The 17,733-nt window shown below is 36.9% G+C and overlaps 1 protein-coding gene across 2 annotated transcripts in view; it reads right to left on the bottom strand.

Annotated features, from left to right (window-relative positions):
- Positions 1–15,208: 15,208 nt before the first annotated feature.
- The window catches only part of LOC127436667 (adiponectin receptor protein 2-like), a 43,205-nt gene continuing 40,680 nt past the window's right edge, over positions 15,209–17,733 (bottom strand). For both annotated transcript variants that reach the window (XM_051690959.1, XM_051690958.1), the window contains one exon: positions 15,209–16,408. In XM_051690959.1, the coding sequence (XP_051546919.1) occupies positions 16,280–16,408 (129 nt within the window). In that variant the 3' untranslated portion in view covers positions 15,209–16,279. The remainder of the gene's footprint in view (positions 16,409–17,733) is intronic.

Raw genomic sequence — 17,733 nt, 5'->3', positions numbered from 1 at the left:
TTGGCAACCATTCACTTGCATTGTATGGATCTACAGAGCTGAAATATTCTTCTAAAAATATTCGTTTGTGTTCTGCAGAAGAAAGAAAGTCATACACATCTGGGATGGCTTGATGGTGAGTAAATGATGAGAGAATTTTCATTTTTGGGTGAACTAATCTTTTAACGCTTTTTACGCTAAGTAAAACAGAGAGTGCTTCTCAAATGAAAGGCTGCAGCCTAGTAAGGCTGTGTACTTCCTAGACCACTACTTCTGAGGCTGTAGGCTAGTGTCTTCCTCAACATTCAGTGCTATGAATGAGACGGTCTAGTAAGTCTGCATGGCTACGTCATAAAGCTTTCCGCCGTGGTCACGGTGTGAACATTTTGGAAATGAATTATTTGTGAACCACTACAACTACTTTGCAGAAATGGAGGAAGCCACCAGGAGGGTGCACATCCATTTGATTTGTTTTCCGATATTTTCTTAAAAAAATAAAATAAAATAAAAAAATCTGAATTGTAAGGATTGTGGGTGATTGAAGGCCACGAAGGATGCACCTAATGCAGCCTTCCGATTGAGAAGCACCAACTGTTTTTCAGGCTGGTTCAGCTAATGTGCATGAGCGTTCCGAGCTGAATGACATGTCTGTATCTAAAAGGAGATTGGCTCTTTTATCTGTAAAGTGAGGGACTTCCTTCTCTACATCCGCCTTATTTGTCGTTCCAATTTCTCCCATTCATTTTATTTACAGGTGCTCTGTCTCGGGCTAAATAGTCACTGGTTCAAATCCCAGATAGTTTCAATATCATATTTTTGCTATAGCTGTTGGGGTTACAAGCAAACACTAAAACCACTTAAAGGTGCTATATGTAAGATTGACAACAAGTGTTTGAAATGGGTACCGCAGTCCAAATTGTCTGCCCTGTGCCAGACTTGAAATTCATGCAGGTTGCCAGAATGTTGACACTCAAATTAGCCAACTCAGCATCCGTTTTAAAGGATTTCTGGGCTTTAAGCTGTCTCCATCTTCCAAAGGCATCTCCAGTATTTATCCTTGTTTTACTACGCCTCTGGTCATGGTGGTTTTTAGACGGATGGCGAGGCTTTTTAGGTTGGGTGGAATCTGTTCTCTCTGATCCAGTTCGTTTGCTGGCTTCCATGGCTGCAAACTTGTTCAAATCTGACAACCCAGCGGTGTCAAAATACTATTGGTGAGTGGGCAGTGGGCAGGATCACACAGGCCAAAATATAAACAGAAATTCCAGCCCAGAATGGAAACTTCAAAGTAGAATATACTGGCTGTATCATTGTTACTGGAGAAGCCAGTATTTGAACTCCCTAATTCTCTAATGACATATTATGGGCATTTTATTATTTAGTACAGTAAAAATATTACATATAGCACCTTTAAGCACTGCAACATTCAACAATGTAATAAGATTTTTACTGAAAAGTTCACAAAGGGGATTTTTCATACATGTCAGGCCAGGGCAAGTTATCACGTGTGTTAATGTTGGATATTTAAAACATGTATTAATTTTACTGTCTGTTTGGCCAAAACAATCGATTGGTATTTGTGTTACCCTTTACGTTTTTGCTGTGGCGATTAGCATAAAACTGGAGGTATTTTTAAAAGGGATTGTGTATAAAAGTGCATTTCATGGCTGCTGAGACCTAGATTTGTGGCCTGTATGTGATCTCTGATTGATCAGGTATAATGAGTCCACCCCCCAATTCAACTCAATGCCTATTAAATTTTCTCAACGTAAATATTTAGGTATAATTTATTGCCCAGACCTCTGCCGAAGCAGACCAGACGTGGCTTGATCATGTGGCATTTGTTACTTTTCTCATCGATGGTCAGAGTAGACCAATCACATTCGTTTTGATTGATGGCTCGGGATTTATAAAATAGAGAATGCTTGGGAATATATCAGAAACCAATACTTAGGATCAATATATTTAAAATATACGTTTTAGTATACAAATATTTCCAGTAAGCCAAAAAATGTCTTCAGCTCCCCCTCGTGGAAAACGGAAATGTTTTGGTTCATCAGTTATTAACTTACAACGCTGACTGATTTAACGAGGGAATTTAACACAAAGACAAAAATGGACGATGAAGGTATGTTTCTCTCTTGATCTTCTCTTTGAACTTTTAGGCTTTTAAACGACTCCAAAGAATGGATTTGAAGGGGAAAGCATGGTCATGCCTCTTTTGACCCGAGTTCACAGGTGTTGTTTTCATAACTCATTAAGTTGTATTTGTTAACTACGCATCTTAACATGAACAGTATTTTTAAACAGCATTTGCTAATCTTATAGTAGATTTTTATAAAACATTTGTAGAGTAGCTTTGGCATTATGTAAACCAGAAAGGCTGCATGGCCTGTGTGACTATGCTATGGGAAACCTTGAAGGTTGCACATATGCCATTTTCTCTCACCTCAGCAATATTTAAACTCAGCAAAAAAAAAAAAAAAAAAAAAAAGTCCTCTCACTTTCAACTGCTTTTATTTTCAGCAAACTTAACATGTAAATATTTGTATGAACAAAGATTCAACAACTAAGACATTGAATCTTTATAAACTGAACAAGTTTCACAGACGTGACTAACAGAAAGTAACAGTCAGTATCTGGTGTGGCCACCAGCTGCATTAAGTACTGCAGTGCATCTCCTCCTCATGGACTGCACCAGATTTGCCAGTTCTTGCTGAGATGTTACCCCACTCTTCCACCAAGGCACTTGCAAATTCCCAGACATTTCTGTGGGGAATGGCCCTAGCCCTCACCGACGTGCTCAATGGGATTGAGATCCAGGCTCTTCGCTGGCCATGGCAGAACACGGACATTCCCGTCTTGCAGGAAATCACGCGCAGAACGTGCAGTATGGCTGGTGGCATTGTCATGCTGAAGGGTCATGTCAGGATGAGCCTGCAGGAAGGGTACCACGAGGGAGGATATCTTCCTTGTAATGCACTGCGTTGAGATTGCCAGCAATGACAACAAGCTCAGTCTGATGATGCTGTGACACACCGCCCCAGACCATGACGGACCCTCCACCTCGATCCCGCTTCAGAGTAGAGGCCTCGGTGTAACACTCAAACCTCCGACCATCACCCCTGGTGAGAAAACCGCGACTCTTCGGTGAAGAGTACTTTTCCAGTCCTGTCTGGTCCAGCGAAGGTTGGTTTGTGCCCATAGGCGACATTGTTGCCAGTGATGTCTGGTAAGGACCTGCCTTACAACAGGCCTACAAGCCCTCAGTCCAGCCTCTCTCAGCCTATTGCGAACAGTCTGAGCACTGATGGAGGGATTGTGCGTTCCTGGTGTAACTCGGGCAGTTGTTGTTGCCATCCAGTACCGGTCCCACAGGTGTGATATTCGGATGTACCGATCCTGTGCAGGTGTTGTTACACATGGTCTGCCACTGCAAGGACGATCAGCTGTCCTTCCTTTCTCCCTGTAGCACTGTCTTAGGCATCTCAGTACAGACATTGCAATTTATTGCCCTTGCCACATCTGCAGTCCTCATGCCTCAATGTGTCATGCCTAAGGCACATTCACGCAGATGAGCAGGGACCCTGGACATCTTTCTTTTGGTGTTTTTCAGAGTCAGTAGAAAGGTCTCTTTAGTGTCCTAAGTTTTTATAACTGTGACCTTAATTGCCTACCATCTGTAAGCTGTTAGTGTCTTAATGACCGTTCCACAGGTGCATGTTCATTAATTGTTTATGATTCATTGAACAAGCATGGAAAACATTGTTTAAACCTTTTACGATAAAGATCTGTAAAGTTATTTGAATTTTTACAAAATTATATTTAAAATACAGTGTCCTGAATAAGGGAAGTTTCTTTTTTTGCTGAGTTTATATAGAAGGGTACACAGTGGAGAAAGCATTCCAAAATCACTGGATGGTACTATTATTAGTCAAACTACTCTATTCTGTTTAAATGAAATGTACACTTTCTTATTAAATGGGATTAAAATTTTCTTTAAAAAAATAGACTAGCTGCGAGGGCAGTTGAAGAAATTAAAAAGAAGCCAGAAGGTCTGTTAAATAATTGTGGCAAACAGATGAAGTGGGGATGCACACCTATTGGCTAAGATAACAGAAATGTATGCTTATTGGCTAAAAGTTGATAACAGAAATGTATAAAAATGAGAGTTTGGAACGGGATAGTCAGATGATTAGATGGCATCTCGGCTTTGTTCAATAAAGTGTAACCTTTGACATCTGGAACCCCTTAACTTCGAGAGTTTTCTTGCAAAGAGGAAAAAGACTTCATTATTCCACAACTATCTTATTTAATGTTCATTTATACATATAATACATTAAGCTGTGCACAAATCAGTTAATACATTAGGAAGAACTAACATGAACCAACAATGAACAATAGTATTTTGTTAAATTAACATGAACCAAGATTAATAAATGCTGTAAATATTATTCATTGTTAGTTTTTGCAGTGCAGAGTCTCTTAGAGGACAGGGTGGGAATGTATTTTTTTTTTACAGTTTTGCGTTCCTTCACAATGCATTTATCCATCCCTTATGAAAATTAACTATGGTTTTACTACAGTAGCTATAGTTCAACTATAGTATTTGTTGTATAACCATAGTAATAATACAGGAAAAACAAAACTATTGTAATAAAAATAATAAGATAAGCAGACCAAGCATATGGCAAGCCGAATTGAATTAATCATGTGCAAGATATGAATTATATATTGATATCAACAATAACATTTTCACTAGTTAAAATGCTAATTCTTGATATCAGAAATTTAATTACTACAAGTAAAAGTTTTATTTTTTGATAACTAATTACATTTGCATTAGTTAAAATGCTTTATCGAAAATTACATTCACTTGCAGAAATACTAGTTGTAATTCAGATGTTGATATCAGGAATGTATATTTGTACTAGTAAAAATGTAATTATTGATATAAAAATTTGCGTGTTTGCTAGTAAGAAGTGCATAGCTAATATTTATAATATATTTATATTAACTCCAACTAATCTGTAATTGTGTTTTGAATGGGGATCATTGTGAAATTCTACTAGTCAAGCCATTTTTATTTGTATAGCTCTTTTCACAACACATCGTTTCAAAGCAGATTTACAGAAACTTAAGCTGTAACAGAAAATGATGCTGCGATGTCTTTAAGTCATCATTGCGCAGTTTAAATGAATAACACAATTGAAAATCATGCCTTAAAAATTGTTGTCGTCAGTGAGCAAGCTAAAAGCGACTGTGGCAAGGAGCACAACACTCCATAAGATGTTAATTTATGGAGGAAAATAATTTTAGGAGAAACTAGGCACACCAGGGGAGTCAGTTCCCCTCTGGCTATATAGCATGAATATAATGCCAATATTAGTTGTCTATGTGTAGTGAAGGTTTTGCTGTATGTAAGTAAACGGAGTAGATGTTGGTGGGCAACCTACAAAACTAAAGGATATTGATTGAACTGTAAGATTAATGATTAAGTGCCTCTGAAGTCCATCCCAAATGTCTTTTTTATTTGGCTGATGATGGCTTAAGTTGGAATTAAGTTATTGTCTATGTATTCCATTTTAAGAGAGTGTAGTCTATCCTTTAACTAAGATGTTGCAGGTCAGCGGGGTGTCTGGCTGTCCTGCTGGAAGCTTGTGGCAGTTCATTTCGGTGAAGTCCGTCCTGAGTCCGAGGTGCAGGCAGTGGACAGTGAAGTATCCCTTGTTGCAAAGTTGGAGTTGGCAGCAGTTCATCTTCTGTGAAGTCCATCATAATAGATTGAAGTGATACAGACAGTGATCATCGAAGCGCCTCTCGCTGTCTGGTTGGCACAGACTGCAGTTAGTAGTCATTGCTCAATGACACATGGCAGTAAGAGTGGGACACTGGGCTAGACCGAAGCTGGATCTGTATCCTGAGGTTGAGACAGGGAAACAAATAGAATAATATTAGTGTAGATGCCATTCACTGTAAAGCAGAGTTATAGAACATGAGAAGTGTTTTAGGTTCCGGACTAATGCAGCATAACTACGGGTTGAGGGATAAATTATGTGTACAAGTGAAAATGCAATTACAGATAACAAGGTTTTTTTTTTGTTGTTGTTTTTTTTGTAATTACATCATTTTTTATATCATGATTTAACATTTGTACCAGTGCAAATGTATTTTTGTACATCAAAAATGAGCATTTTCACAAGTAGTAATTACAGTGCTAATATCAAGAATTAGCATTTTAACAAGTGAAAATTGAATTGTTGATATCTAAAATTCATATACTGCACATGATTAAAAGTCAGTTCAGCTTGCCATAGAATACACGCTAGTTAAACCGCAAAGACAGTGACTCTCAGAACTACATAAAGGAAAAGAGTGTTCGCACACACACACAGAGACAGTGGGGTTCAAAAGAAATAGCTGGATTATACACATTTCTAGGTCACTAATCAAATAAGCACATTTATTACATTAACTGGTTTAACTCCTTTTGTTATAAAGGTCATACTTTCTTGCTTCCAATGAAGTACACAAGATGCATTGTGGAACATTCTCAAATCAAAGCAGGAGGGCATTCCAAATAATTAAGAAACTATGAAATTCATGCTATTAATTTCATAAGGGAGGTAGGGTATGGGGTATGGCACAGTGATTAACAAGGGAAAAATTTAATTAAAAAAAAAAAAAGGTTGACGACCCTCCATCTAGCATGTCCCTTACATTTGGAAAGATGGTCTAAACCTTTATGGTGACGCCATGGTACGATTGGACTATTTTGTTCTGACTGAATAAGCATTGGTACCAGAGGTTAAAACACAGGCTTCTTTGAATCCTCCTGTCTGCTGGTTTCATTTACTTGTATCGCACAGGAAGGGCTGTAGATGGATGGTGAGTCAGGAGTTAAAACAGTTTGTAAACACTATGAAGTTTTTATGTTTGTGAAAGAAAAAGATAATTTTGTTCACAGAGGATGCTTAAAATTATCAAGAATTACATTTAAAGAGATTTATAATGTAAAAAAAATATTGATTTATTATTTAAATAAATGCTGTATTCTTCACACCAAGAATCTATGTTATCTAATAATGACACCTCTAGCAATCAGTTTATTCTAGATCTTCAGGTAAAGTTTCATCCTGTGCTTTCTGCAGCACTTCCCAAAGATGTACAGCTTCAACACTTCAGCAACTGAAAAAAGACACAGTATTATGATATTCATACTTCATTTATTTGCACAACATTTTCAGCTGTTCTAACAAAAATACATTTCTTGAGTACCAAATCAGCACATTAGAATGATTTGCAAGATGTGCAAGATATGAATTATAGAAACTAACAATTACATTTTCACTAGTTGTAATGCATTCAATCCACATTTCATTTTTCACTAGTAAATCCAACATAACGTCTCTTGATTGCTGCTGGGCTTTGACCTCACGGGTAAAAATTGAATTTTAAAATAAAAACAAACAAAAACAAAACAGTTTCTTCAAACAGTAATAATAATTTGAAGCATTACTCATGTTTAAGGTAGTGGTTTTGATCCATTTAATGCACTCAATGTGAAGAGAAGCATACATTTCGTTATGATTATGCTGATGCACTCACCTGCGCTGAACACCTGGCAATGATATCCTCTTTGAAGGTACATCACATCTGCTCTTGAAATGTATATATTCATATAAATTTAACTGAAAAACATGTTATTTATCAACTATGTTTTTATGAAGGCAGTCAAATCTCCTTTAAAGGTTTTTGCACATGCTTTGTATACATGCTGGCTCTCTTGCTGAACTCCCATGTCAGAGGTTAAAGGCGTTGAATGTAATTTTTCTGATGTTTAAATACTTTCCTCTATTCTAGCTTACTGTGCAGAGTCGACTATAAGTAAGCCATTCCTAGGGATTCCCCTGAAAAAGTTTAAACAAACAGTGTTGCTCAGTGGTGCTTTGAGCATCCCGACCAGCCCAACGTAGCAACATTGGCCATTCAGTGGTGGGACAATCCAGTTGTGTTCATGAAACTTGCCTGAATGGAGTCCTTATTTATGCAGTTTTGTTTGTTGATGCTAGTGGCACTTAAATTCACCTTTAAGAATAATAAACTACCTGTAATCAGTAGTTGTTGCATTGAATGAGCTGAGGCATATCTTTAAAAACTTAATAAGAATAGCTCACTTTTAGTAGAATTGCTAAAAATGGTAATTTTGATGTTGTAAACTCACTGTAAGTAATAGACTTCTGTATTAATGTTTGTTAATAGAGTCAGTTGATGTGGGAAGGTCTGATGTTCTGCTGCTGCTTCATGCTTTTCCTACTTCCAGCTATGACTGTTACAAGGTGAGCAATACACAGAACAAGACTTAAAATGCAATTTTCTGATATAAATCTTTATTGTTATTAATACAGTCAGACAGCAGTAAACTAAATATGTTGCAGTCTGAGAATAATTTACTGAGCTAACTTCATTTTAGTATTCTCATTTTGAAGTTGCTCAGTTGATGTGTTTGTTCAACCTTATTTTGTTGTTGTGTAGATCTAGCATTCTTTGACTTGATGATCATAACAGTCATTTAGGTCTGTCAGAGGATCAACATCCTGTCATATGATTACAGAGACACTGTAGCTTATAAGTACAGTTGAACGTCTGCTAAAGGGCTATAAAACACCATTCATTGGCATCATTCAGCTTCTCATAGATTTTGTAGACTGTGTGTTAGAGATCAGGGTAGGGTTACACCAGCTGTGCATAAGGTCTGACTTTAGTTGGGACAATGTCGATGCTTAATTTAGTTGCACCACCTGTTCTTAAGGCAAGACTTAGCTAGTAGGTTGTAAGCTCTCCTTAATGTAATGCGTAGTCAGATAATATGACGTTTACCTGTATAGATGCAATAAGCAGCCTTCAAATTTGTAAACAGAAGTGTTAAAAAGTTTTTGATCTTGTAACGGTTGACGTTCAAACCTTGTTTGCTTGCGTAACTGTCAGCTGTAATAAAATTTAAATGCCATATGTAATAAAAGTAGATATAATCAATAGTATACTTAGCCTATGTAAATAACAATATTCATGAGCTGTATCTAAACATCTAGACATTTATTTATTTTAATAATCGATATATTTTTTATGTGTTAACTTGACACTGGGCTACGCACACAGGAAAGTGCACTGTTAGATCGGTTTCATGCTGAAGAGCCGCTAAGATGTCAGTTTTTACATAATGTTCTCTCTCGTAAATGTAAATGAGTGTAAATATCAACATCATCATATACAGGTGCATCTCAATAAATTAGAATGTCGTGGAAAAGTTCATTTATTTCAGTAATTCAACTCAAATTGTGAAACTCGTGTATTAAATAAATTCAATGCACACAGACTGAAGTAGTTTAAGTCTTTGGTTCTTTTAATTGTGATGATTTTGGCTCACATTCAACAAAAACCCACCAATTCACTATCTCAAAAAATTAGAATACATCATAAGACCAATAAAAAAAACATTTTTAGTGAATTGTTGGCCTTCTGGAAAGTATGTTCATTTACTGTATATGTACTCAATACTTGGTAGGGGCGCATTTTGCTTTAATTACTGCCTCAATTCGGCGTGGCATGGAGGTGATCAGTTTGTGGCACTGCTGAGGTGGTATGGAAGCCCAGGTTTCTTTGACAGTGGCCTTCAGCTCATCTGCATTTTTTGGTCTCTTGTTTCTCATTTTCCTCTTGACAATACCCCATAGATTCTCTATGGGGATCAGGTCTGGTGAGTTTGCTGGCCAGTCAAGCACACCAACACCATGGTCATTTAACCAACTTTTGGTGCTTTTGGCAGTGTGGGCAGGTGCCAAATCCTGCTGGAAAATGAAATCAGCATCTTTAAAAAGCTGGTCAGCAGAAGGAAGCATGAAGTGCTCCAAAATTTCTTGGTAAACGGGTGCAGTGACTTTGGTTTTCAAAAAACACAATGGACCAACACCAGCAGATGACATTGCACCCCAAATCATCACAGACTGTGGAAACTTAACACTGGACTTCAAGCAACTTGGGCTATGAGCTTCTCCACCCTTCCTCCAGACTCTAGGACCTTGGTTTCCAAATGAAATACAAAACTTGCTCTCATCTGAAAAGAGGACTTTGGACCACTGGGCAACAGTCCAGTTCTTCTTCTCTTTAGCCCAGGTAAGACGCCTCTGAGGTTGTCTGTGGTTCAGGAGTGGCTTAACAAGAGGAATACGACAACTGTAGCCAAATTCCTTGACATGTCTGTGTGTGGTGGCTCTTGATGCCTTGACCCCAGCCTCAGTCCATTCCTTGTGAAGTTCACCCAAATTCTTGAATCGATTTTGCTTGGCAATCCTCATAAGGCTGCGGTTCTCTCGGTTGGTTGTGCATCTTTTTCTTCCACACTTTTTCCTTCCACTCAACTTTCTGTTAACATGCTTGGATACAGCACTCTGTGAACAGCCAGCTTCTTTGGCAATGAATGTTTGTGGCTTACCCTCCTTGTGAAGGGTGTCAATGATTGTCTTCTGGACAACTGTCAGATCAGCAGTCTTCCCTATGATTGTGTAGCCTAGAGAACCAAACTGAGAGACCATTTTGAAGGCTCAGGAAACCTTTGCAGGTGTTTTGAGTTGATTAGCTGATTGGCATGTCACCATATTCTAATTTTTTGAGATAGTGAATTGGTGGGTTTTTGTTGAATGTGAGCCAAAATCATCACAATTAAAAGAACCAAAGACAAACTACTTCAGTCTGTGTGCATTGAATTTATTTAATACACGAGTTTCACAATTTGAGTTGAATTACTGAAATAAATGAACTTTTCCACGACATTCTAATTTATTGAGATGCACCTGTATGTCTCATATGTATATGTGACATGAAATCAGTCTGCTTTTTTATTACAACCGTTACTCCTGGTCAGAGGCTTCCATAAATATTTAATGTATACGTAGGGTTACATTCTACCTAAGTTTAATGGTGCAATGCTCAAATATTTAGTAGTGCGTAAATTGTCACTTAGTGCCCATTTACGCCACAACTAGGCTGTTATAACTTATGTATACTATAGCTGGTGCAACCAGCCCCAGGGGATTTGAGTCTAGTGACTGACCTCTTAAGAGTGTAATCTTTACAGTAGTCTTAAGCAAATGTTCTAGATCAGGGGTTTTCAAACCTTTTTGAAAATGCCAAGAAGGACCCCTAAATATGACATTCTCCTTGTAAGGGGCCCCTTCCTAAAATATGTATTTTAATGCATGAAAACTAGGGTTGTGCAGCATACTTGTACTAAAAATGTACCGCGTCCATCCGGGACAGGTCATCTTTCATCTTTATTTATCTTTTTCAAAATGTCAAAATTTAGTGTGAAATTAGATTTTTAGTTCTATTGAGACATTGAAATTTAAGATTAGATAGAATTTGCCTGTTTTCATTCTTTAACGGTATATCCCTAGAGGCTCATTATAAAAGATTAATGCTGAAAGTGAGTGTGGTACTGATGTGTCATAATTTGTTTTCTTTTCCAAATAAATGAGAAGTGAGTAATATTGCTAATTTTCATCATCTTCAGGCGCTTCAGGACTTGGGCTTCATTTCATCTGTACTTATGTCATTAACTCTTCTATAGAGGCTGAGAGGACTGTCTAGGATGGGGGAAGTGTAGACACTGGTATGTTCAGATGTGCACAATTTGAACACCATGTGAGTACATAGATTTTTATTCATTACTACAGTCCTAGAGTTTTGACAACTACCGTCTATGGCAAGACCAACATGGTGCCAAACAGAGTTGATTCACTCTCAAAGTGTGAATATGACTCATTCCGGTGGCTTTGCTTAAAATCTTGGCCATGGGCAGCACCAGTGAGGCTAAGTAGTTTAATCAATTGAAAATCACTGTGGAAGCTGTGACAGACTACAGCATATATTTTCAACATTGTTGAGTGATGTAGTCACATAAACTATATTTCTGAAGCATTAGGCATTGTAGTAGGATAAAACTTTAACACTCATAACTAAGGTAAAGTAGTGTTTGTATTTGTTTTTATTTAGTGTTCACATAGTTTTGTGGCCTGGTAGATGATTGCATTAAGTAATAGCCTTACAAGAACTGAACTGAGAAGTAAACTGAACCAAATGGATTATTTTTGATATAGCATCACCAGTTTATAATGCATCCCTGCAATATCTTTGTCACATTCTACAGTGTTAGGAGAAATGTGCTGTACATGCATCAGAATGTTTGAATATTGTCACTTTAGGTTGTAAAATTTGGTTTTGAACATTTGTTTCTTTGCAAAAGTAAATCTCGATGGTTTTGAAGAAATGTATTTATTATTAACCCTACCTAGACACTAACTTTTAAATTCTGGTTTAAACAATACTAATTCAGAATTGTTTCTATTTTATTTATTTTATTGTTATTATTTAAGATATGTGCCAGTGTCTTTTTTTGTTAACAATTACGAAAAAACATTTGACTATGTAAGGTGGTGATGGCCCAGTGGTTTGAGTGCATTGCATGGTAGTTTCATAATGTGGGAGACCTGGGTTCCAATCCATCCTTGGTTGTGGTTTGAAATGTGAAATGGAGTGAGTTCTGGGAAAGAGATGGTTGATCTGGAAAAAGGGAAAGGCCTGTAAGGGTTAAGAGGTAGGTAAAAAAATATTAATTAAAAAACAGCTCTTTCATTTTCCCTGTGCTTCTTTACAGGCCTGTATCTGTCAGTGTCAGTGCTCCAGTTTCACAGTTTGCTCTCAATCACTTCTTGGCTAGTATTGCCCCACATATGTTAGTTTGCTGTCATGTGCTTCTTGGTTAGTACCACATCAGGTATGGTAGCCAGTGTCATTTTTCACAAGACCTGTTGTTGCTTTCAGCCTCAGTTACACAGCTTTGTATTCACCTCATTTCTTTCACCACCCCAGGGTGAGGTGGGATTTGAATCAATGCCTCTTTACAGCTCTGTTTTCAGAGAATCTGCATTTACCCACCACACCATCATGTATTTTGCTATGCTAAATGGCATTTTGCATGCTTTGTTTGATAAGATGAATACATTTAAAAATAAGTAGTAATGGATTTGAACCGATGCCTGTTTGCTGCTATGTTTTTAGGAAGTCTGCATTTATCCACCACACCACCATGTCTTTCACTTGGAGATTTTTTTTTTATATTTGATTTTGTGTTTGTTTTGAGATACTTTTATTGTAAGTAATAGTCTTTTGGGAACGAAAAGCAAAAGCTTATTTCTTGAGCCACTGCATTTGGAGTGTTCCACAGCATGTTTTTGGAGGGGATGTTTTGTTACATGTCATGTGACATACATTTAAAAGAAAAATGCTGGATTTGAACCAAGACTTTAAGGTACGAAAAGACATTTTGTTACATATGATGAAAGAAACTTTTAAATGGTCAGATTCAAACCAAGACTTTAAGAGATGAAAGGCAAACATTTATCTCCCAATCCACTGAGTTTAGAATGCTTTGCTGTGTGTTTCTTTAGGGGTGATGTTTTGTTATATATATCACAAAAGAGACCTTTAAATTGTCGGATTCAAACCAAGACTTTCCAGGACAAAAGGGGAAAGTTTATCCACTGAACCACTGAGTTTGTAGTGTTTTGTTGAGTGTTTTTGATGGGTATGTTTTGTTACATGTGACCCCAAAAAAAAAAAAAAACCCGTAAAAAATTATGGATTTGAACCAAGAGTTCCAGGTACGAAAGGCAAAAGATTATCTCCTGAGCCATTGCATTTAAAGTGCTTTGCCATGTGTTTTTTGGAGGTGATGTTTTGTTACATATGGTTTAAGAAACTTTAAAGTTGTTGTATTTGAGCCGTCTTTAACAGATGAAAGACAAAAGTTTATCCTCTGAGCCAGGAGCAGTTCACTGTGTTTTTGATGGGGATGTTTTGTTACGTGATGAAAAAAAACTAAAACAATTACGGATCTGAACCAAGACTTTCAGGTACGAAAGGTGAAAGTTTATCTCCTGAGTGCTTTAATGTGTGTTTTTGGTGGGGATGTTTTGTTTACATGTGATGAAAAAAAAAGTTAAACAAGACTTTAAGGTACAAAAGGCAAAAGTCTATCTCCTGATCCATTGAGTTTGGAGTGCTTTACTGTGTGTTTTTGGTAGGAATGTTTGGTTACATGTGACAAAAAAACAAAAAAGAAAGCTGGATTTGAACCAAGACTTTCAGGTACAAAAGGTGAAAGTTTATCACCTGAGCCATTGAGTGTTTTAGTATGTGTTGTTGGTGGGGATGTTTTGTTACATATGTTTTGTTACATGTGACGAAAAAACCTTTAAAAAAAAGTTGGATTTGAACCAAGACTTTCATGTAAGGCAAAAGGTGAAAGTTTATCTCCCGAGCCACTGTTTGGAAAGTTTCATTGAATTTGCACACATTTGATTAGTTACCTAGAAATAGGCAGTATTTAAATATTTTTCATAACATCGGTTTCAAATTTTTCTAAATCCCAAAACATATTTCCTGATTTAAATTATATTCTGAACACAACATTTTCAACAGGTTTTGGAACCTGTATGAATACATGTACAGATGCATTGAATTTAAAGGTGAAATAAATTTTTCTTTTCCATTATTGAAACTATTTTTCCTCTAAATAAATACTTTGAATGTTGAGATGACACATAACCAGTCAAAATGTTCTTAGTAACCTCTTCATCCTAAACTTTTGCTCGCTGAATAAATTAATCATGGCTGGCATTGAATTTTGCATTTGTAAAACAGCATCAATAATTTATAACATTTGCATTTTGGTTGATGTTGCATCTAAAACACCAGTATCCAGCACAGCCTAACATAAAATTACAGAGTGCACTTTCACAAAGCCAGTAAAAGCTCAATAGTCCTATTTCACAATGTGACATGTGCAGACCGGAAGTAGGGGAAACTCTTTTCCAGTCTCTGTCACCATATTGTGCAATAGGCCTGTTTATTGTAACCAATTATGTCTCCCTCTTCGATACTCTTGCTCCTTCTTGAGTTGGAACTGGTGACCTTTGAATCACAAGTCTGTTTACAAGTCAGTTAGGTGCTCCTGAAATTAACGACATAGCATCTTCAAGAAAATATGATCACATTTGTCATGACAGTTTCTTTTGTTTATTCATTTCAAATTAAAACAACTATCAATTCATGTAAAAATCCCAGAAAACTAAAACACTGCCCATGTTTAATTGTGGAATATTGCAGCACATTATAATGTTTCCATGAAAACTCTTTAATAAATTAGATCATGTACAGATGGTGACGTACAGAATGTTATACAATGAATGCATCCTTGCACTGTCCAAGCATGATTCTTTGAACTTGAAAATGGCAAGTATTTCACAATGTTTTTTTTTTTTTCACATCCAAAACAAGAACGAGAGAGAGAGAGAGAGAGAGAGAGAGAGAGAGAGAAAATCATCCTTCTGCATGGAAAGGAAACCGCCCTGACAGAGATATGAAGGCCTGTGGGGTAAGTTAGTGCTGTGTTCTGACCCATGTTTAGGCCCTGGGTGGCTCCATCAGGCGTATGGCTTTTCAATCCTACAGGTATACTTTCAGCTCTCACAGCTGTGCTTAGGACAACAGCAAACTTAGCCATCTGGTTGACCAATTCAGAAACCAGGTTTGGTGACGTCACCCTCACCAAGTCCACATAAACATTGTGGCTCTTGTACAATTGGTTTACTCTGCCGATCATCTTCTTTGTCTTAAAGGTTTCCGCACAGCATTTCTCCTCCTGGCTGTGACACTTCTGCTATTTTACTGTTCTCTCTTTATTTGTTTTTTTTTAACCTCTATTAAACAATATAATGATATATTTCTTTATTTAAAAAAAAAAATTATAACTTTATTTCGTACAAATCTATATAATCCAAATTTAGAAATCTTATTTACATAAAAAAAGTTCACCAAGAAACGTTCACACAAGTTCTGTCTTTTCAATGTTTTTTTTTTCTTTTACAAAGAAAACAAAAAACAAAAAAACAAACAGCAACAGACCAAACTGTCTCATAAGTTTATGATCTTAGAAAACTCAAATTGCCATCCTCAACATATGTCCATCTTATCCCATGAAGTATTTTATTTTAAGGGCAAAACAGAGAACAAAAGGGAAATGGAGAGAGAAAAATAAAAAAAGCAAGGGTGGGTGACTTTGTCTGTCAGTTTTGTCCTCATTGGTTTACCCCTCATGGGTAGGAGGGACAGAGCGGTTACTGGCGGCAATGGTACTTTGTCTCCCTCTAGTGGTGCGTGTCAGCACCGCAGGGCACAGGGCTCACACAGCACCGTCCTCTGCACAGCCTCCGCCAGCTGTATAGCGGAACTCCTGCAGATTGGACACACCATGAAAGTGTACAAATGCACCTGCCACCACCAAGATATGGAACAGCTGGTGGGAGTGGAACTGCAGGAAAACAAGAAGGTACAGGTTATACTTTAAATGTAGCAAGGCAGGAGAGAATGCAAACATTTCTATTTACAGTAGATGTTTCCTCTTTAAGCAGTTTAGATGGTGCACTTAGTGTGTGACTTTTAGGCCGGCAATTTTTCATTTATATCAAGTATGTTTGTATTTGTCATATACACTGGCAACAATCAAAGGAATCCTCCTTGTTCAAAACATTTAAACACTATCAACAGCTTGTGGCATGCTGTTGATTACCACAGAAAATTATTTTCACTCATTCCACATTAAAAATTTCTAACATTGCAAAAACAAAAATGCATGTAATGCACTTACAATTAGTGATGCGCCGATTGATCGGCCACTGATCGGTATCGGCCGATATTCACGTCCTATGACTCGATCGGTGATCGGTAATTTGGCCGATCGCATTAATTGATCACTCATGTTGCAAAAGACGTGTGGCTCCTTTAAGAAATCAGCAGCACTGTCATGGCATCACGGAGTGTGGGGAATACTGGCATAGTGTTGTAACAAACTTGATTCAGGACAAACAATGCAGTGGAAAAGGTATGGCGAATATGCAAAGTTGGTGTACTGTACTGTTAATGTGGCATTTCACACGCAACAAGGCAAAGGGAAAACAGTGCGAGCTGTGAAACTGTCCTTATTATCGTTCATGGCGGCAGCATGAGGCATCTCAGTAATAATGCGAGTTACAAGATGTGGTGTAATTCAAATCTTAATTAAATATCACCTGATTAAATGGCATTAACAATAGTAGTATCTGTAGATTCCAGAAACATGCACTCTTTCTCTGCTTTTCTTTCATCTCTTGCCCTCATTAAAGTTCAAGCAGCAACAAGTGAAAGATTAACTATTAATATAATCATCCAACTAAGTGAAAAGGCAGGGAAGGAATTTATAAATATAATAATTCTTTATACAATATTAAGATACCATAATATCATGTATTAAATATAATGCAAAAATAAAATAGAAATAAATTAAGGAATAATAATAATTGTAAGAAATAATGACAATGAATCAAAAACAAAAATGTCACATTAAGTTTAATTGCACCTATGGGTTATCAGTTTGTCTTCAGTTTGACACTAAGCTCCATTTTTTTAAAGAGCTATCCATCTTAATATTTTGTTAGACATACTTGTTTAAATGTCTATTAAAAAAAGGTTTTTTTAGTAAGCCTTGTATACTTTTTTTTTTGTCAGCAAAAACTAGGCAAAGTGATATTACTGGGAAGAGGAAATTTCAGTTATTAGTTACAGTGTGCAGAAAGCTTACATATAGACAGTTATGACAGA

The sequence above is a fragment of the Myxocyprinus asiaticus genome, chromosome 47, assembly GCF_019703515.2.
Source record: "Myxocyprinus asiaticus isolate MX2 ecotype Aquarium Trade chromosome 47, UBuf_Myxa_2, whole genome shotgun sequence".
Taxonomy (NCBI): domain Eukaryota; kingdom Metazoa; phylum Chordata; class Actinopteri; order Cypriniformes; family Catostomidae; genus Myxocyprinus; species Myxocyprinus asiaticus.
This window is presented reverse-complemented; position numbering and strand designations above follow the sequence as displayed.